Below are 22,390 nucleotides of genomic sequence, written 5' to 3' on the forward strand. Positions count from 1 at the left end.
TACAGATTATTCATGATAAAAATTTGTATGTTATTTTTAAATGTATTTATTTGGATGCTTTTGTCTTCATTTGTAATAACATTTAAATTTTATATTTTATAAATCATTTTTAAATGTTTAGATGCCCAATTTATAGTTTTTATTATGTTTATAAATTGTGATAATCAAGAACAGAAAGAAATAACTATTTATATAAACAAAAAATACCAGTAATAGTAAAATATATCACAGACGGATTACAGACAGACAAATTTTTTTATCTGTAATTCTTTACCGATGAGGATATTACAAACGGTTTATGTCCGTTTGTAATGGAAAAAACCGTCTGTAATGGTCTAAAAATTTGTTTGTAAATCCGTCTGTATATACAGACTTTTTAGTAGTGAGTTGGGCTAGCATTATCTCTATCTCGCCTGGGGAATGCTCTCCTAGCCTGGGCGAGCATCTCCTCGCCTGGGCGAGATAGCTCTGCAACCTCCTTTCTCTGCACGAAGCATCTCGCTTGGGCGAGACTCACATCGCCTAAGCGAGATCTCCTGCACCAAAACTCCTCAAAAAATCATCCAAACTCCCCTATAAACACATTCCAACATTAATTAACATTAAACACACATAAATTACAGAAAAGTGAAAAGAGGATGTTACACATGTCATATCATTTCATTTCATACATAAAACTCTTTCTTAATTTGAGAATGGTATAATACTTTTTATTAACAACATAATTTCACCTATTCCAACATGCATCAGTCATCAACAAACATTCATATTTATAGTATCATATCCATCTAATACAAAAAATCCTCAAACAATTTCACACTACACAGATCGATACAATGTGCTGGAGATCGAACACCTCTGGACTCAGCCCAATCATACAATTCAACATACACACTTTCTCAACATTAATAAGATCGCATATCCTAAAGTTCAATATTACTTGTTCATACATAAATAATAGTAAAATCTCTAAAAAAATTCCTCAAAAGCTTAGTTACTCATCTTTTCACTATAAAATTTTATCTAAATGATCTTTGGATTAAATTATTGGTTCCTCATACCTAAAATTTCATTTGTAGTAATACAATTTAGAGAATCATTGAGGTTCTATTACCCAAAACAAAATACTGAGGTTAGGGTTCAGAAGGGGGTTTTAGTGTCAAACTCTCTATCCTACATATTAGACTTTTAAGAAAACATTAGTATTTTAAGGTCCCAATAGAAACTTAGCATTTTCAAACTAAAATACCAAGAAGGAGTTAGGGTTTGAGATTAACTCCCCTTACCTGGAAATGGATCTTATAGATTGAGTTTTCCTAGAGATCTAAGGAAGAGGCACAACGTCCCGGTAGAGAATATCGGCTTGAGGGTGAAGGTTCCCCCTAAGTATTGCACAACATACACTTTAGACCGAATAGAATTGAGAAATAAGAATGAAGTTGGAGAACAAAGCTCTAAGAAACTTGGATTTGAATGGTTAAACTCCCAAGCTTGGATTTGAAGAAAGATTGAAGTTTAAAAGAGGATTTCTAAGAAGAGAGAGTGAGAGATTAGAGAGAATGTGAGAGAGATTGGGATTTTGGATTGTAATCCAAGTTTCCTAGGTTGAATGCCCTTAAATACCCCTTAACTCGTGATATTATCGCTACAGCGAGTTAATTCTCGTTACAAATAGAGATTCTCGCTACAACGAGCTCTCTTTTCTCTACAGCGAAAAAACCAGATAGAATTTTTCTTTATTGTCTGTCATTTACAGCGAGAATTTCTCGCTGTAGTGAGAAATTTTGGCTATAGCGAAAGCGTATCAGAAAGCCTGATTCTGAACGCTCTTTCTTGCTACAACAAGAGATATCTCGCTACAGCAAGATACCCTGAACCCAAAACTCATATTTTTTTATATAAGGGCCACAAAATTGAGGGTGTTACATATTCAAGTTTTATTAATCTTATTTAAACAATTTTTTATTAAAATTATTTTATAAATAAAACCGCAAATTTTTAAATAAATTACAAAAATGTGTTATAAAAATTATTATATTAGAATTGTAAGTGTGGATTATTCATCTTTGTAAATATTTGTTTATCAAATTATTTACATAAAAATAATTTATTTTTCCTTTCTATTAATATTTGAATTAAAAAATATTAAATTAAATTATATTCATAAATTTATTAATTGAAACTTATTTAAATAAACAATTTAATTGGATGCTTATCTTAAAAAATTATTATATGAGAGTTTATGATATGGATTTGATTACAAAGTTGACTAAAAAAAATTAAAAACTTATTTGATATGTTATGATAAAAAATTATTAAAATAGGAATAAAAAAGTATAAAAATTATAAATTATTTTCAAAAGCTTTTTATACCTCTCAAAATGTCTCATAAAATAAAAAATTTATAAAATGGAAGAATAAAGTAAATTGCACTTACAATTCTTATAAAAAATTGTTAAAGTTTAATTTCTAATATCTTAAAGGAATACAATATTTATAATTTTCTGTTTAACTCATAATTTATATCTTTACTCTTTTTAAACAAAAATTATATATTTACCGTCACGTTAGCTTAAATTAAAATGGCAAGAATATTCCAGATGAGTTTAGGATGTGTAATCACTGTACTCATTGATCGTTGAATTTTGTGATGAGTTGGACTCACATGTCTAGGCATTTTTTATCAGCAATTTTTCCCTTATTAAATTTAAATGGAAAACCTCACATAATAAATTTAATGCATCGAGGCCGCTTCCAATCTTGAATGCTTCTTCCTCGAAATAAAACAAATACAACTTATTTTTTAGTATATTTTTAAAAAATTAATTCATAAGATATGTATTTCATTTTTTAAAAATTAATAACAAATATTTTTATTTTACAAATGTGGTAGCACCTACCGCTTTATTATATATCTGTATTATTAGATTAAAGATTAGATCAAAGCATTGAATTAATAATTATGGGTTGACTGACTCTACTGATTATATTTGATCCTCTTGCTGGGTACATATGCAAATGGGGTTTTTGCTTCCTCCATTCCCAATCTCAAAAGTTTGAAACATCAAGTGGTCTTTTGAAGTCTTCTCTGATCATTCTGACGATGGCTGAACAAATTCCATTTGCTGTTACTTCAAATCTCATTCACAGGTTCGTTTTCGCACCTTTTCTTCAACTTTAACTCTATTTAGCGTACCTTTCCATTGCTGTTCCAAGGCTTTCACTCTCAAGGTTAGTTTCTAACTTTTTGTTTTTAAAGATAATTAGTATTTGAAGTTTGTTTACCGATTTATTATTTTGTAATTTCTACTTTTTTACCGAATTATATTTTAACTGAAATCAAAGCAAAAAAGTAATCGACTTGATTCGTAAAACAAACATAGATCATATCTAAATTTTTTAATAATCATTAAAAAATATTCAATAAGGATATGCATATTATTATATTACCCTCATTTTTATTTTAAAATTATAAAACCTCTTCTCATAAAATTTTATTTAAATTGGATTACATTTTAATCTATTTTAAGGTTTCGCAAAACATTATTAAACAATTGTATGTCCTAATTTTATTTTTATTTTTTACTTATAGACTAATCTTCATTTATATGTCTTATTTTTATTTTTTTTTGTATTTTACCGTTTTTTGTTAAACTTGTAAGTCATTTATATCTTGGACATTTTCATCAAAGATAAGAATACTTAGTTTTCTTTCATTATTTGTTGCTAAGACAAGTTTTCTTTCATTATTTGTTGCTAAGACAAGTCTTTAAAACTTTTTTTTTTGTTATAAAGTTTTTAAAACTTTTATAAGCACAAGTATTAACTATTTCATGAAAATTGCATTAAGCTTGTTCAGCTTTTTGAAAAATTATCAAAAGAGTGTAAAATTAATTAAAAAATTATTTTAACAAGAAACTTTCAAATAGCTATTTAATAATTCTTTAATGAAAAATTTAAAAGGGATTAAATTGTGATGCATTTTAATTTTGTAATTAATTTTTAAAAAAATTCAATAAGGATATGTATATTATTATATTACCCTCACTTCTATTTTAAAATTATAAAACCTCTTCTCATAAAAAAATATTGAGAATTTTATTTTATTTTTTACTTATAGACTAATCTTCATTTATATGTCTTATTTTTTTTAGTATTTTACCTTTTTTTTTAATATGTTAAACTTTTAAGTCATTTATATTTTATACATTTTCATTTATGATTCTAATAAAATCTTGTACACTATGACAGAAAGGAGATTTAAGAACGATTTTATCTGAACTTAGAGAACGGTTATATGTACATTAAAATTTTGCATTATTGAATGTTTTATATTTAAAAAAGCGGTTATTTAACTGTTCTTAAAAATTTACTTTAGAGACCAGTTGTTCTCGTAACTCGTAACTGCACTTTTATAAGTATATTTATAAGAGCGATTGTCGTGGAACTATTTTCAGAAGTTTTAACACAGATAGTGGTATAAGCACATTAGCTCTCTTATCTCACGCATTTGAAAACAGTCACACGTTAACTACTCTTTAAAGTAGACTTTTAAGAGTAATTTTTGGTTAATCGCTCTATAAAGTAAACTTGTAAGACATATCTTACACATTTTCACAAAAAAAAAAGAATATTTAGCTTTTCATTATTTGTAAGGACAAATGTTTACTATTTCATGAAAAATACATTAAGCTAGTTTAGCTTGTTGAAAAATTAACAAAAAAAAGTGTAAAATTAATTAAATAATTTATTTTAATAAGAAATTTTCATATAGGTATTTAATAATGCTTTAATGAAAAATTTAAATTGTGATGCGTTTTAGTTTTTCAGGAAAGGAAGTTATATAATTTTAAAATAGAAGAGAGATTAGTGTAATATATGCATCTTTTAAGAGAGAAAATTTTAATTTAATATTTTATTTATTTCCTAGAAGATTTTTCTTTTTATTGTTTCTTCTTCATGGTTCTAATATTTTATTAAATATAAATATTGGATTGAATCAAATTATATTATTTATTTTTACAAAAATATTGATAATACTCATTAATTAAACAAATCAAGATAGTAAAAAAAAAATAGTATAATTTGACAAAGTTTGTAAAAAATAGTTAAGATGAATTAATTTGTTAGTCCATATAGATTCTTTGCATTTTTAATTAAGTTCTTATAGTTAAATTTTTTTAATTAAATTGTTATAATTTAATTTTTTAATTAAATTATTAACAATTAATATCATTATATCTCTATCAAATATCAATGAGATGAAATTTTTAATTCACTAACCTATTATTTTATTTGAAATTATCTTTTTTCTAATTATTTTATACAGATAAATTTCTGTAAATAATCAAATCCGGTTATTGATAGGTGATAAAATTAATACTAAATTAAAAACTGACTTTTAAACTATATTTATACTCACTTATTTAATAGGCAACAACTAAAATATTTTAAATTTCAAAATATCATGAATGAAAAAAGATGTTTTGATTTACTCTTAACTCTTAAAGACTCTTAAACATTATTTTAACGAAAAGTTCAAGTTTGGCGTCTAACTTCTTTCATCTGAATTCAAATTTTACACTAGTTTTTTTTTTTATTAATTTTATATAATAAAATAATAAATAATGACTAGAAAATTTACTTTAAACTTATTTGTATCAACATGTAGAGTCCAAATGTTCTAACAAAAACTTAACTTAAAAAATATCTCTCAATAATAATATGATTTATATATATATATGAAAGATAAATAAAAAAATAAAAAATATAATTGTCAAATTATATAAAAATGGCACAGTATTATACTTAACAAATATATAACTATTAATTAATAGAGATATAATTACCATTACCAAGTTTAACACCCTACGTAATTGATTGTCTGAATGAAATACTATGGGTATGCTAAATATAATATTATGCAAGGAGAGTTTTACAGTGAGACTAAATATTATTGGTAAAATACTAAAATTTACTCTTAAAAAATTTAAACAATATCACGTATATGAAATACCATCATCAGACAACATTTTAAATACATATTATTATATTCAATAATAAAGTCTTATATATAATTTATGAGAGTGAATTTTAAGAATGTCTTTAAGAAAATTTTCAAATGACAATGCTTCTAATTTTTTTTATTGTGCCAAGTGATTTTTATTATATTAATTATTTATTTTTTATTTATTAAATTAAATTTTGAAATTTTATAATTTAAATTAATTTTTTATTTACCTAATATAATAAAATATTTTATTAATAATTATAATATTTAAATTTTTAAAATTATAAATTTTTTAAATATTAAAATTATTGTGTAATATATATTTATAATTATTTAATAAAACATTATTTTAATTTAACAATACCGTGCAATTTACCAAAAAAATTAGTCACACTATGGTGTGTAGGTAAGTATTTAAATCTGAAAGAGAAAAATTTTAATTCGATAGCTATTAATATTTAGCAGCTTGAGTTAAGCACCAAGAATTTAGTTGAATCACTTAATTCAGGTAATAAATATTCAAATAGGCTAAGAATGATACTGATAAAATGTGTAATCATTTAAAATCGGCAAATATGAAAATAACTAAATCCTAATATTTTTATTGATATTCTTAACACTCTCACTCAATCTAGTGAATGTGTATCTATCATTCCCAAATTGCATGAAGATCTAGGATTGTTTAGCTACAAATTTTTTAGTGAATATTTGTTAGTAAATCTCTTAAAGAGACATAAATAATAGCCACAAAACCACTATCCAGTTTTTTTGTTAATGAAATATCAATTAATCTCTATTTGTTTTGTCTTATCCTATTTGATAGAATTATGAGCTATGTTGATTGTTGATAGCATACTTGTTATCACACAATAGTTTTATAGAACCAATGAATTTTAATTTAAGGTCATCAAGAGTGATCTTCATACATAGAAGTTCATACACTCCTTGAGCCATAACTTGGAATTTAGCTTCAACATTTAATTTGGCCAACACTTTATTTCTTGCTCTTCCATGCTACTAGATTTTCTCTAAGAAACATACAATATCTTGAAGTGGATCTTCTATCTACAATGAAATCTGCGTAGATAGTGTTTGTATATACCTCTAAGGAGAGAGACTCTCCTATTTTAAAAAGAATGTCTTGTGCAAGACTTCCTTTTAAATTCTGGAGAATCTTGTTTACTACTTGTCAATGTCTTTCAAATTGATCATGATGAATTGGCTAGCAATGCTAACAGCATATGCAATATCATGTCTAGTATGAGATAGGTAGATTAACTTTTCTACTAGTCTTTGGTATTAGGCTTTGCTTTGTTTACAATAGGATTCTCTTCTTCTTCTTTTATTTAACATTGTTTTTCTATGGGTATTCTAATAGCTTTGAATCTTAGTTTTTCAATCTCCTTGAAAATATCTAGAACATATTTTCTCCATGATGTAAAATTTTCATAATTTAAGTAGGCCATCATAATTCATAGAAAGTACTTCAGTCTTCTTAGACCCTCCATCACAAACTGAGCAGCTAGTTTCTCCTTGAAGTTTTGTTTCTTTAACATCACCTATGATGATTATATCACCCATATAAACTAGTAAAAATGTTCGTTTACCATCTTGTGAGTGTTTTTATGAAAAAATATGATCTTCCTAGCATTGTTTGTATCCTAACGACATCATAGCCTAGCCTGAGTAAGTTTCTCAAACCAAGCATGAGGAGATTGCTTAAGCCTATACAAAGCTCTCTTCAATTTGCACTCTTTGTTTCCACCATCAATTGTGTCAAATTCTGGGATAATATCTATATATACTTTCTCCTATGAGTCTCCATGCAATAAATACATAAAGCATATGTGAGATCCAACCAAAGTATGTTGTTAATGAATAGGATAGTTCTCACAGTGTTCATTCTTGTCACTAATGAAAATGTCTCCTCATAGCATTGAAAAAAATACCACTTAGAAGATTGTAGAATGACTCAAAAACAAGAAAGTATATATAGATATTATCATGACTTGAACTTAATTAATTCTCATCCTTTAAGGCTTCATGTACTAACTGAGGAATATTTGAAGAATAAGGCTTCATGTACTGGCTTAGGGATATTTGAAGAATCAATTGCAAAGATTAAACCCCAATACTTCACATAATTATTTAAAAGGATATTCAATAACTTAGGATTAATGGTACTAGAACTTATCTCTAATTTGATTGACTGAAGTTATTGTTAGATCAAGTTGGGTTTTCTTCTCTTCAAGATAGGTGTACTTGTTTTGTTGGCAATGACTCACTTTCTTCTTTGCTTGAGTTAGAGAGAATGAGGAGTAAATTCCTACATATGATAAGGGTTAAGAGGAATAAAATACAAAGACTCGTAAGGATTACTAAACTGAACCTTATGATGACTCTCCCCCTAAAGTTGAGTATGAGTAAAATGACTCTGTCTTATTAAATGTGACATTTATAAAAATGTGGACTCTACAACTCAAAGGATGATAACATTTACAACTTTTTTTTTATTTGGAGTATACTCTATCAAAATAAACTTAACAACATGAGGATTCAAATTATCACAATGTTGACTTTGAACATGAACAAAAGTAATACAACTAAAGACATGAACCTCAAGGTTGTTTAGGACATGAACAAAAGGATGAAAGATAGACATGCACAACATAGGACTAGAACCATTCAAAATATGACTTGACAACTTGTTGATTAAGTAAGCAACTATTAAAATGGGTTCTTGCCAATATGATTTTGACGCTGTCATATAAAATAACAAAGTTTTGGTAACTTTCAAGAGATGTCAAATATTTTATTTTTTTTACAATTCCATTTTGTTTAAGTATTTACACATGTCAATTCATGAAAAATACTCTTTTCTTGTAGAAACTAAAACAAATTTTAGTTCACATATGCTCGTCCATTATCTACTCATAAACGTTTAATTGCTTGTTCAAATTGAGTTTGAATTAAGTAATAATAGCTCACAAATAGTTGACTCACTCCTATTTTATCCTGTATAAAAAAGGTCCATGTCACAAGTATGTAATCATCAGTAAAGGATACAAATCATTTAACACCATAAAAATTAGCAATAGGAGCAGGTCTCTATACATAAAAATGAATAAGATTGAAAGTTGTATTACTTTTTTTAAAAAAATTATTTGGAAAAGTAACACAATGGTGTTTAGCAAACAGACAAACATCACATTAAAATGACTCAATTGATTTTTCATAAAATAAAGAAGGAATAAAATGACTCAATTGATTTTTCATAAAATAAAGAAGGAAATATATATACTCTTATATAATCTAAAAGGTAAATGACCTAGACACCTTTTTTGAAGCCAAATTTGAGACCTTGAAGAATACTAGCTACAAAACTTAACTCTTCCTCTTTGAAAATTGTTTTAGACTTCAAATTTCACTAAAGGAAAGTAATATAATCCTCTCTATTCCTTAGCAACTCCAATCATCCTCCCTAAACAAGATCATGGAAATATTATGCGATGAAAAAATTGTTAACACCATAATTTAGATCATGGGTGAGTTTATGAATGGAGATAAGTTTATGAACATTTAGGAACATGAAGAATATTTTTTAATGAAAGAGAGGTAGTGAGATGAATATTACTAGAACTAGGTATGGGATTCTATAAACCATTAGCAATTGTAATGTGATGTGCACCAAATAAAGTGAAATATGAAGTAAAAGAAGAAATGTTAGGAGTCATGTGATCGGAAGCACCAGAGTTAATTATCAAAATATTCTCAAGTACAAAACATGAGGTATTAAAAGAAGATAAACCAAATTTCTTACTAGTCATTGCAAGAAAGAAACATGGGTCATCCATAGTGAGAAACACTTATGTTTTAACAGAGAACTTATAAAAGTTGAAGAAACAATCACCCAAATAGCTACGGTTAGAGGAACGAAGGGTGACAAAATGACATTTGTGGCAAGACAAACAACAGTCAAGAAGGCAACACATGACTTTCACATGCCAAGGAGAACTTGTGTGGTGTAGTGGTCCTTGGAGGCTTTCTTGGAGACAAATTGGCTCAGAAACCAGTAAGGGAAAGTGACCAAGTAGTGCTTAGAACTCTCAAATAGGACAAGAGAGAACTAGAGCTTGAAACTCTTAGTAGAGAATGAGAATTTGGTTATTCAACTTGATGCTAAAATGAGGAGTACAATGGGGTATTTATAGTATTATAAGGATGGTTCTAGAACATAAATTATTTTATAGTAGATATTAAATAAGATAATTCTAGATTAGAGATGTTTCTAGAGAATGGATAAGTCGAGAGTAAGGATATTTCTAAACTAGAGATGTTTCTAGATATTGAGCCATATTGTTAGGGATGTTTCTAGATATTGGGCCATATTGCTAGGGATGTTCCTAGATATTGGGCCATACTCCCCTAGTTGGAAAAGACTCGTCCTCAAGTCTAAGTATTATCTTCATAGTAAGGCAATAGATCTGTAACGTTGAATGTAGCAGAAACTCCGTATGACTCAGGCATTTCTATCTTATAAGTATTGTCATTGATCTTCTGTACTACTCGAAATTGTCCATCTGCTCTTGGAGACAATTTAGCATTTTGCTGCTTTAGAAATCTATCCTTCCGCAGATGAATCCATGTTATTTAACATCTACTATAAAATAATCTATGTTCTAGAACCATCCTTATAATACTATAAATACCCCATTATACTCCTCATTTTAGCATCAAGTTGAATAACCAAATTTTCATTCTCTACTAAGAGTTTTAAGCTCTAGTTCTCTCTTGTCCTATTTGAGAGTTCTAAGCACTACTTGGTCACTTTTCCTTACTGGTTTCTGAGCCACAAACTTTTTAGGTTAGGCCAATCTTTTGGTCATGCTCTTGGGACGATGTAATTTCTAGAGTTGGTTGGTTGTCCAACGATACTAATGATAGTGGTAGCAATTGTCATAAAGGAAAAAAGATGTCTAACTACAATGAATGTGTAGACGTATATTGTAATAAAAAAAGCTACTAGAATTTGGATGTTGCGATAAAGATAGCAATTTTTGGTGTGCGGAAGCCAAGACCCTGTCATTAGAAGTTTTGATACCAACTTGAAATTCTAAGTTGCATCCTGTCATTATACATTATAGTTTACATAAATACATAGGAGTCTAATCTTAATATTTACATAAGATAATATTCTAAATTATCTTCTAATAATGATAAAGATAATGACAAAGAATTACAAAGACAATAATAATAATAATTAATCATAATAAATTCTAGATTATCTTCCTGTGACGATCGAGATAATGACAATAACTAATAATTAGGAGATATTTTAACCAACTCTAGTATTCGTATTTTATATCGTTTATCTTATATTTTTTAAATATAATTTTTATTTATAAATATTAAATTATAAAATAATATTACACTAATTGAAAATAAAAACTCAACACAACCGTTAAAGTATAGAAACAAGAATAAAACATATAATAACCAAACAAAGTAATAGATATTATATTTTGGATAAATTATAGAATAATTACATATATTTAAAAAAATAAAAGATTCTAAGTTTAAAATAAATTAAATAAAAAAATATTTTTTAACATTTGTAAAATATTTTATAAAGTATTAAAAAATATATTATCTTGATTTTTTCTTTAAATTAATTAATAATTTTATATTTAATTTTAATTAATAAATTTTATATTAATTATTATGAGTTTATAAATTTTATAACCTTATATGTCGATTTTCAATCGTTTTAAAATTGGCTAAGTCACTTCACATCTCATTCACAGGTTGGCCTCCTCTGATCTTATAGAATTTGGAGAACAGTATGATGTGAAGGAAGAGTTCGAAAAGCTTAAGAAGACAATTGAATCTATCAATGATGTGCTCCTTGATGCTGACCACAAACAAGAACAAGTTCGTGTGCGAAATTGGATAATGCACTTCAAAGAAGTACTTCATCGCGCAGATGACTTGTTGGATGACCTTGCTATCGAATTTATGCGACACAAATTGGATGCAGGACATGGAAAACAAGTAAACAAGGCACTTTATTCCTATTCATCTTCAAATCGAACTAATTTTCCCATTCAAATGGCTGAAGAAATTAGAGAAACACGAGAAAGTTTTGATGCTGTAGTAGAAGACATGTATAAATTGAATTTATGCCCAAGATCTATTGTGGTCAAGCAAACTGACAGTGGATGGAGAGAAACATGCTCTTATGTATTAGAGACAGATATCATTGGAAGAGATGAGACCAAAAAGGAGATTATTAGTCTGTTGAAACAACCTCATGAAAACCAAGAAGTTTCCGTGGTTGCCATTGTTGGCCTTGGTGGTCTGGGGAAGACAGCTCTTGCACAATTGGTGTATAATGACTTGGAAGTGCAGAATTCTTTTGAAATGCAAATGTGGGTGTGTGTCTCTGATAACTTTGATGTCAAAAATATTCTGAAGAAAATATTAGAATCAATTACTGATAGCCAAAGACAAGACCAATCGTTAGAGAAGTTGCAAAGAGAGCTTCATAAAAATTTAAGTGGTAAGAAATATTTGTTGGTCCTGGATGACATTTGGAATGAGAGACGTGACAAATGGGCTGAGTTGAGAAAGTACTTGATGTGTGGCGCTCAAGATAGCAAGATTTTAGTGACAACTCGAAGTGAAAATGTAGCCAAGACAATGAGTTGTAGCACTTCCTATCCTTTGAGAGGTTTGACAGATGAGGCATCTTGGAGTTTGTTGAAGAACATTGCATTTGAGGATGATTCCAAAGGAGTAAATCAAAATCTAGAATCAACGGGGAAAGAAATAGCCAAAAAATGTAAAGGGGTTCCACTGGCAGTTAAAGCGCTGGGAGGCCTGTTACAAGGACAAAATGAACAAAGTGAATGGGAGAAGGTTTTACGTGGTGACTTCTGGAAATTATGTGAAGAGCAAACTAGTATCATGCCAATTCTAAAACTCAGTTACGAAAACTTGTCCCCAAAAATGAGACAATGTTTTGCTTATTGCTCTTTATATCCCAAAGATTCAAGAATTTCAAAGAATGAGTTGATTCAGTTATGGATGGCACAAGGTTACCTTATATGTTCAACTAAAGAGGAGCACATGGAAGATATTGGTAACCAATTTGTAAATATATTTTTGGTGAACTCAATTTTTCAAGAAGCAAAGAGCGATAAATACGGTGAGATCACTAGTTTCAAAATGCACGATTTAATGCATGATCTTGCAATACTTGTTGCTGGCAATGATTGCTGTTACTTGGACAGTAAGGCGGCAAAAGTTGAAGGCAGTCCCGTGCACGTATCACTGAAATCTTCTAAGGCCATTCGTTTGTTGAAATCATTAGATCCGACCAGGCTGCGAACTTTGATTTTGCCGTATGACTTTAAAGCGGAGAAATATCAGTCGGTTATTGCAAAGTTCAAATACTTGCGTGTCTTGAAGATTGAGAAAGTGTGGGCTTTCGTTCTCTCGGATTCCACTGCAAATTTGAAGCATTTAAGATACCTTGCAATTGTGGGCTTTCGTTCTGTCCTCGAAAATGTTGTTCACATCTCTCTCTTTGGATTTCGTAATTGTCGCTGTCTCCCGCCGTTGGAACATCTCCAGTCACTGAAGTCACTTAAGATAGCAGATCTTTCTGAATTGGAATACATAGATCTTGATGAAGATGATTCTGCAGTAACCTTCTTCCCCTCTTTAGAGAGCCTCAAATTAGAGTGGTGCTCTAGTCTCAGGGGATGGCGGAGGCGGGGAGATGATATCAATGAGAATTCACACAATCTCCCCTTACCTCTTTCATTTCCTCGTCTTTCTCAACTACATGTCTCTTCCTGTCCAAAGTTGACTTGCATGCCAACTTTTCATAAAGTTAAGGATTTAGAGTGGTGTAGATCTAGTGCAGAGCCATTAATAGCAGCACTAAACACAGCAGCGTCAACATGCTCAGATGACTCATCTTCCTCCGCTGCTCCTTTTTCCATGCTCAAACAATTGACGATTTCTCATCTTACGAATTTTCCAAAGGGTTGGATGCAAAATCTGACTTCTCTCGAGTCTCTTCAAATTGGACGGCATGAAAGTGAAACGCTAAAGGAATTTGAAACTGAGTTTAAGGACGACACCAACTGCCTTCCTTCTCTGCTTAAAATCAGCATACAGTTGTGTAAAATAAAGGCTTTGCCAAATTGGGTTTGCAACCTCTCATCGCTTCAGCATATCAGAGTCTCATCTTGCCGAAATTTGTCATCGCTGCCCGAAAGAATGAGTTGTCTTACCAACTTAAAAATCTTTGAGGTCTATCGCTGTCCCCTTTTACTTAAAGAATGCAGAACAGAGACAAGTACTGTTAGTCGCCAAATTGCACACATCCCACGAATTATCCTTCGCTGATTACTCATCATAAAGGTACTGATGCCCTTTTCTATGGTTTAGTATAAACGTGGTGTAACTCCACAATTATTGCGCCTATTTCTTTTGCTAATAAAATACTTCTATCTAGTTTTTGAGTTAATGTTCATTTGTTTCAAAGATAAATTGAAATTATCCTAATAATATTAATGATAAATTATTACTTTATCAATTGATATTTTTATCTTCATGCTCAAGTTTTGTTTATCATGTTTTCTATTATATAATTTTAAATATATTTGTTAAAATAAGGCACATTAACTTTTTTTTCTTTATTATTTTTGTTGTAGAGTTGGTTAAAGATAAAGAGTAGAGATACCTAAGGTGACGAGCATCATAATGGGTACAACTTCTTTCTTGAAAGAAGTCATAAGAACTAAATTCCTTCCTTAAATTGACTTGGTGTTTGTACAATGTAAGTTGGATCATCGTATTTTAAAAATGTTGTGTTTATAGTTTTTTAAGATAATAGATAGAAAATATTTGTGTGAATATAGTATTTAATTTCTTTTGCGCAGTAGTAACATATTTTTTTAGTCGGTAACTCTTTTAATCCATATGTTCAATATGCATGTCTTGTTGTATGACATGCACCTAGTTGTTAAAAGGGTGGTATTGCTGCTCTTAATCGTCCTTGCACCTAACTATTGAGAGGACATTAATGTTCTTAGTCGTACTGATCCCCGTATACTTTACATTAAATTTGATCTACGAGTGCAATTCTCCACTCCAAGAAGCTCACTACTATTATTTATAAGTGGTTAATGTTTGAGCTTATAAATTCTTTTTGGAATTCCTTTTTACTTTTTTGTAATTTTGAGTTAGTCCTTTATTATTTTTCATGTGAGAATAAATTTGATGTTTTTATTCATTATCTTGCTTGTCATATAATACACTATTGAACATTTGATGTGATTAAATGCCACTTAAATAAGATAATAATTAATATTTTTTATAGGACATTATTCTCCAACTAAACTTATATTGAAATCCAATCAAAATGCTTAATGTTCCAAGTCACCTATCACTTATCTATATATATTTTATTAATAACTATTTTAACTTAAAGCAATTGTTTTTTACCTAATTCTTTTTCATTTTAATTTCTTATAAAACATTCAATCCACACACCATCTCTTGCGAATACTTTAAAAATATATGAGATCATTTAAAAATATAATATTTAAAATGAATTAAAAAAGAAAGGTAAATTAATAATTATTTTAAATAATTTTATATTATTTTCAATTATTAAATTACTTTTATATCAAAATCATTCACGGAAATATCATTATAAACTTTTTATAATCTCTAAAGTGTTTAAGTTGTTTCTCATAATCAAATGAAAAATTACATACTATTAGTAAAGAAAAGTTACATACAGTATATTCAAATCTTTTTTTAGAGTATCATTCTATTGCGTGTATTTAATCTAACTGGATTCCAAGGTAGTTTTTCAACTCACTCCAGATTTTGAGATCATGAATCATTTCTCGTAAGGTAGAAACAAGCATTACAATCAAGATAAATACACCCAACTCATGTCAAATGAACAAACATATATAAAAATATCAAAACATTCAGAGTACGAAGATTACATCCAATCTCTAGAGTTTTAGCTGTTCATGACATACATTGCAATAAGAAAATGTAAGGAAAACAAATAGAAATTAGTTTCTCCAATGGTTCTTAATCATTTTTCCAATTCTCGTTCAAGCAAGCCAATTCTCGTTCAAGCGAAAAACAACCAGAACGCAAAGTTGGTTGTAGGATTTCTCGCTCAAATTCTTTAGCCATTTCTCGCACAGATTCCCACTCAAGCGAGCCAATTCTTGCTCAAGCAATCCAATTCCTGCCAGGGCGAGATCCATTCTCACTCAAGCAAGAAAATTAGTAAAAAATCTAGTATGGATATTGCATTTTTTACCCAAGCAAGATAATTCTCGCTCTATCGAGACTTGAAAATCTGGGCAACTTCAACAAATCTGCCTCATCTTCAAAATTTCATAAAAAAGTTATGACCATATATGCATATAAAAGCTTTAGATGTGTAGAATCTAATATAACTAGCATCAATCAAAAATAATATCTGAAAAAAAAGTTATAGCTAAAAGAGTAGAAAAAGGTAAGATTGGCTAAAAATATGAAATTACAACATTCATACAAAACAAGCACAAATCATTTTTGTTAATAAGAAATGGTAAAAACTCTCAAAATAAATGTCCATATTTAAAATTATTTGCACTATTTAATCTTAAGATACCGTTCATTTGAATGGACGAATAAGGTGCTAATACCTTCTCTATTTATAACCACCTCTCGAGCTTGGGACTCTTAAGAATGTTTTTTAATATTTTTTCTTTATAAGAATAAATAAAATTTTGATGGCAGCTCTATTTTTTTTCAAATTAAAACTCAATTTTCAAAAGTGCTATTTTTTCGCCCAAAAAATGACAATGGTCTTGATAAATATAAGTTATTATACATAATAAAAAAATAATTAGGATGAAATTTGATATGCTATATCGATTATACTAATAACTATATAAAAATTGCTAATTAATCTCCGCCCATTGCAACTTACATTAATAGGTCATAGCTTGGGTATGGTACACAGGTTTAAACAATGTGGACCTGTAATATTACCGGCTATTTTTATGTTGTATAAAACTAAAAACTGTAAGAATGCAAATTTTCACATCAAACTATGTTTTAATTAAAAGGATAGTTATTACGATATTCATTTTTGTCACCATTGTAAATGTTTTCTCATAGTCAATGTGTGTATTTTTTTAACTAATCTAGCTTTGTATCAACCAAGAGTACAATCTGATCAATATTCAATTGTCTAGATCAATTTGCAATCCCCCATATGATAATAGCAGTAAAAGTGAATTTTGAACAACTCTATATTGCTAAAAAGAAAAAGTTAAAGAAGACTTATAAAGGTAAAACACCTCTATTATTATGTGTTACAACTATTATTTCAGTGGTAAAATTGCTACTTTAATCACAAATAAGTAACATTAAGAAATAAAAATCACCCCAATAACATGCAACAATTGTAATTATGCAAGGGCCTTCTGATTCAAAGGAGTTGCACATGTACCATCAATGCAAAGCAAAATACCTTTCCCATGGCAAAGCTCTAAAAATATAACTTAATGCAAACAGTTCTAAGGAGTGGATTAGTAGAAGACTCAATGAAAAATAAACAGACCCATAATTTAGGATAATAGCTTACGAAATCTGGACCATCAATTAATTTCATTATATCAGAGAAATCTCAAAAAGGTAAAACATAAAAAGTAATATGTTTATATTACGTGCCTCTATTAATCATTACATTTCCAAAGCATGACTTTTATTGCTTTTTGGCATTGTAATGGTATTATTAAAAAATATATTTTAAATAAAATTAAAATATTTCATAAATTAATGAATTTAAAATATTTATAGTTTTAATATGCAAAACTGCAGAAGATATACTCAATGCAAAATCACGTTGTTATCCATATGACCATACGATGCTAGTTTAAGCTCACCAATGACAAATTCTTGCACACTTTAGTTAGTATAAAATTCAATCATAAAAAAGTACGGATAAGAGAATTAGCCGATAATATGAAAGGAAAAAGGTAATATGCTTTATTTCTGTTACTATTTGAATTTTGAACTCATTAGAAAAATTTCAGGTAAATTAGCATTATTTTCTTGAAAATTCCTTTTTAAAGTAAATTCAGATACAAATTATCAAGTTGGTAGCACTACATTGGCCAAAAAATAACCTTTTATAGCGCTAACTTGAATAGCCGTCAGTAAAAATCGCTTTATGTAATGCAATATAAAAGCAATTAATAGTAAACCATTCTTCAATGGAGGCTTCTGAAAGCTATTCCTGAATAACTGCTATCTAATATAGACTTTTAAAAGTAGTTACAAAAGAACCGCTTTCAGAGGCTTCCAATTTACGAGAGCGGTTGACACGTGAAACTACTTTCAGAAACTTTAGAGAGCAGTTGCCATGTTGAACTGCTTGAAGAAGTATTGATTACAGAGCAGTTTTTACTTAACAGCTCTCTAAAGTTGTATTTCAAATTGAACCCTAGCCCCAAAATCTCGTCATCCCTGTCCTCGTGCTCACTCTATACTCCTAAAATTATATCTGTTCACTGTGTTCTGAGATGGAATTCAATTAATAAAAATATAATTTTTCTGCACTATATTGTTCTTATTCTGATCATTTTTCAAGTGTTTTTGCTGTGTTTAGTTTTCCTTTTTGTTATATGCGTGAAAAAAATAAAAGCAAGACTGCTCTTGTGTTTGATCTGGACATAGACAGAACATTGAGAAGGTTGATAAACAAATTAAGAGCAGGAAATTCAGCAAGCAAAGAGCAAGAATTGGAATCTACTCCTTTTATTCCTAAATCGGAAGAACTTCAAATTCCTTCTCTTACACCACCAACATCTCAAGAGAAGATAATGGCTGAACAGATCATGATGAGAACTTTAGGGGATTATGCACTACCTAACATGCAGCGATACAAATTCTCTATAGTCATACCTACCATATAAGTCAACCATTTTGAAATAAAACTAGCTTTACTTCATTTAGTTTAGCAAGATCAATTTTCTGGTTCAATTTTGGATGACTCTAACTTACATATCTCTAACTTTTTGCAGCTTTGTGACATAATAAGGATGAATGGAGTCAGCGAGGATATAATTAGATTGAGATTATTTCCATTTTCCTTAAGAGATAAAGCAAAGTGCAAGCTGCAAGCTCAACCACAAGGAAGCATAACCACTTGGGCAGACCTTGTCAATAAATTCCTTACCAAGTATTTTTCACCATCTAAAGTTGCCAAATTAAAAGAAGAGATTACATCATTTGTGCAGCAAGAAGGAGAATCTCTATATGAGGCTTGGGAGAGATATAAAGAGTTATTGAGGAAGTGTCCACACCATTGTATACCGGAATGGATGCAGTTAGAAACTTTCTATAATAGAATGAGTCTAGCCACTAGAACTATGATTGATACAGCTACGGGAGGATCATTGAATACAAAATCATTAGAGAAAGCTCAGCAGATTATAGAAATGATGGCTTCATCTATGTATTAAAATTCTAATTCAAGACACTCTACAAGGAGTGGAGGATATGAAATTAAAATTCTTAAGACTTTCTTTGCGCCTAACCAGCTGCAAAACCAAATGTTTTCTGAGCAAATTGTTGCACTAACTCAACAAATAAGCAATATACAGACTGCTCAAATTCAAAACATGCAACTTGTTTGTGATTTTTGTGGAGGAAGTCATGCTAATGATGCATGTGATGCACCTACAACTAAACCTCAAGAGCACATTATTATATGGGAAATTTTCAGAGACAACACCCCTCATTCCCACCTGATTTTTAGTACTCTAATAGTAGAAACCAGCAGTACTATAATTGGAAATCTCAAAATTCTGCTGCAAGAAATTCTAATTCTTTTGTACCTTTTTCTGGTGCAGGTCCAGTAGCACAACAATCCTATTTTCAAGGGAATCCAACCATTCAACCTCAAAGAAATAAAAAATTCTCTAAGCCTATGACTGAAATGAATAAGATGGAGGAAACCATGCTGAAATTTATGAAAGTGACCCAAATAAGCTTCAAGAACCAAGAATCTTTCATGAAAAAGCTTGAAACTCAAATTGGACAGTTGACTGAACAATTGTCCATTAGTGTCCATTAGAGAAGAATGGAGATTTCCTAGCAATACAGTTGTCAATCAAAAGAACAATGTTAAGCTGTAATGACTAGGAGTGAGGCTATTATGGGGAGTCCTAAACTTGTCAAAAAGAGAGAAAAATTTCTGTTGAGGAAGAGAAGTTGAAATCTGATTTAGATGAAGGAAAATTCACTTTGCTGAAATGACAGAATTCAGAAAAAAGAAAATTTTTCATGGGCTGTAAGAAAGATAAAAAGGAAAATACTTGAGGAAGCAAATTAATCTATTGATGAGGAGAAATATAGGAGACTTCCTTACCCTCAAAGAATGCTTAATCCAAAACAAGAAAAGTAGTTTGAGAGATTTCTAGATGCCTTCAAGAAACTTCAAATAAATATTCCTTTTGCTAAAGCACTTGAGCAAATGCCTTCCTATGCTAAATTCATGAAGGAGCTATTATCTAAGAAAAGAAAGCTTGAGAATGACAAAACAGTCCCTTTGACTGAAGAATGTAGTGCTATTTTGCAAAGGAAGCTCCCTAAAAAATTATAGGATCTTATGAGTTCTTTTAGCATCCCATGTTCTATTGGAAATTGTATTGTGGAGAAAGCTCTATGTGATCTTGGAGCCAACTTTAATCTCATGCCTCTTGCTATCATGAAGAGACTTAGAATAAAGGAAGTCAAGCCTACTAGCATAACTTTACAGCTTGCGGACAGATCTTACACATATCCTTATGGTATTGTAGAGGATTTTCTAGTTAAGATTGACAAATTTATTTTCCTGTAGATTTTGTAATCTTAGACATGGAAGTGGATGCTGACATCCCTTTAATTTTGGACAGACCATTCTTAGCCACCGGGAGACCTTTAATTGATGTTCAAAAGGGAGAGGTTATGTTGAGAGTGCAGGATGAGAAGGTTATTTTTAATGTATTTGAGGCACTCAAACATCCCAATGATGATGTTACTTATATGAGGGTTGATATTCTAGACTCTACTACTTTCCTTCAGTTTATTGATAATGCTGATGGGATTTCATTGTTAAGGGAAACAATAGTTACAGAGAATTATTTCACTGCTGTAAAAAAAGAATAACACTTGAGAGAATATGTGCAGCAACTAGACACCTTGCTAATTATTCCTTTCTTAGAAAATCCAGCAAAGGAAGAACTGAAAAATGAAATAAAAGAAGAGAAGGCTGAGAAACTTATTAGTAGAAAAAGTTATTAAAGTGTTTATGGATGATTTCTCTATTTTTGGGAATTCTTTTGATAATTGTTTAGCTAATTTGTCCATTGTTTTGCAGAGGTGTCAAGACACCAACCTTATTTTGAATTTGGAAAAATGTCATTTCATGGTCCAAGAGGGAATTGTCCTTGGCCATAGAATTTCTAAAAAAGGAATTGAGGTGGATCAAGCAAAAATAGAAGTTATTAGTAAAATGCCTCCACTAATTAATGTTAAGGAAGTTAGGAGTTTCTTAGGTCATGCAGGCTTTTATAGGAGGTTTATCAAGGATTTTTCAAAAATTGCAAAACCTCTTAGTGATTTACTTGTTAAGGATGCTGACTTTGTGTTTGATGATTCTTGTTTGCATGCATTTTCTGTTTTGAAACAAAACTTATTTCTGCTCCTATTCTTGCAAAACCTGATTGAAATTTACCTTTTATATTAATGTTTGATGCAAGTAATAGTGCAGTAGGTGGAAAGAAAAAGGCTAGAAAACTGCATGTCATTTATTATTCCAGCAAAGTCTTAAATTCTGCACAAGTAAATTACACAACTATTAAAAAGGAACTCCTTGCCATTGTGTTTGCTTTTGATAAATTTATATCATATTTGATGGGATCCAAAGTAATAGTATATAAAAATCATTATGCCCTCAAATATTTGTTGTCTAAGCAAGATGTCAAACCAAAATTATTGAGATGGATTTTGCTGCTGCAAGAGTTTGAATTGGAAATTAGAGATAAAAAGGGAAAGGAGAATAGGGTAGCTGATTATCTGTCCAGACTTCCATTGGATAGTTTAACCTCTAATTCCTTAGACATTAATGGAGAATTTCTAGATGAGAGACTCCTTGCTATGGAAGATCTACCCTGGTTTGCTAACATAGTGTTGTTGAAATTCTGAACACTAGCAAGTGCACTAGAAATTGCAGTAAGTAATGAGTAATTTTTAAGATCAGAATATCATCTCCACAGGGAATTAGGAAATCAATTATCA

The 22,390-nt window shown here is 29.6% G+C and overlaps 2 protein-coding genes and 1 non-coding gene across 3 annotated transcripts; 2 read left to right on the top strand and 1 right to left on the bottom strand.

The window, feature by feature from the left end:
• The first annotated feature begins 3,103 nt into the window (after positions 1 to 3,103).
• Positions 3,104 to 14,428, top strand: LOC113850694 (putative disease resistance protein At3g14460). Its single transcript, XM_027481256.1, has 3 exons — positions 3,104 to 3,150; positions 11,815 to 13,151; positions 13,197 to 14,428. The coding sequence occupies exons 1-3, from the start codon at positions 3,104 to 3,106 to the stop codon at positions 14,426 to 14,428; spliced, it is 2,616 nt and encodes an 871-aa protein (XP_027337057.1).
• Positions 14,429 to 19,314: 4,886 nt separating this feature from the next.
• LOC113851772 lies at positions 19,315 to 19,421 on the bottom strand. Its single transcript, XR_003502337.1, has one exon. It is a non-coding gene; the product is annotated as a small nucleolar RNA R71 (small nucleolar RNA).
• A 1,299-nt stretch (positions 19,422 to 20,720) lies between these two features.
• Positions 20,721 to 21,259, top strand: LOC113850695. Its single transcript, XM_027481257.1, has 2 exons — positions 20,721 to 20,901; positions 20,952 to 21,259. Exons 1-2 carry the CDS (start codon positions 20,721 to 20,723, stop codon positions 21,257 to 21,259), a joined length of 489 nt encoding a protein of 162 aa, XP_027337058.1.
• The last annotated feature ends 1,131 nt before the right edge of the window (positions 21,260 to 22,390 follow it).

The sequence above is a fragment of the Abrus precatorius genome, unplaced genomic scaffold (genome assembly GCF_003935025.1).
Source record: "Abrus precatorius isolate BTA unplaced genomic scaffold, Abrus_2018 Scaffold9, whole genome shotgun sequence".
Taxonomy (NCBI): Eukaryota; Viridiplantae; Streptophyta; class Magnoliopsida; order Fabales; family Fabaceae; genus Abrus; species Abrus precatorius.

Coding starts and splice junctions, on each gene's coding strand:
- LOC113850694 (XM_027481256.1), top strand. CDS start 3,104: ATGGCTGAACAAATTCCATTTGCTGTTACTTCAAATCTCATTCACAG. Junction 3,151..11,814: donor ACTTCAAATCTCATTCACAG/GTTCGTTTTCGC, acceptor TCTCATTCACAG/GTTGGCCTCCTCTGATCTTA. Junction 13,152..13,196: donor GGAGCACATGGAAGATATTG/GTAACCAATTTG, acceptor CAATTTTTCAAG/AAGCAAAGAGCGATAAATAC.
- LOC113850695 (XM_027481257.1), top strand. CDS start 20,721: ATGAGTTCTTTTAGCATCCCATGTTCTATTGGAAATTGTATTGTGGAG. Junction 20,902..20,951: donor ATCTTACACATATCCTTATG/GTATTGTAGAGG, acceptor ATTTTCCTGTAG/ATTTTGTAATCTTAGACATG.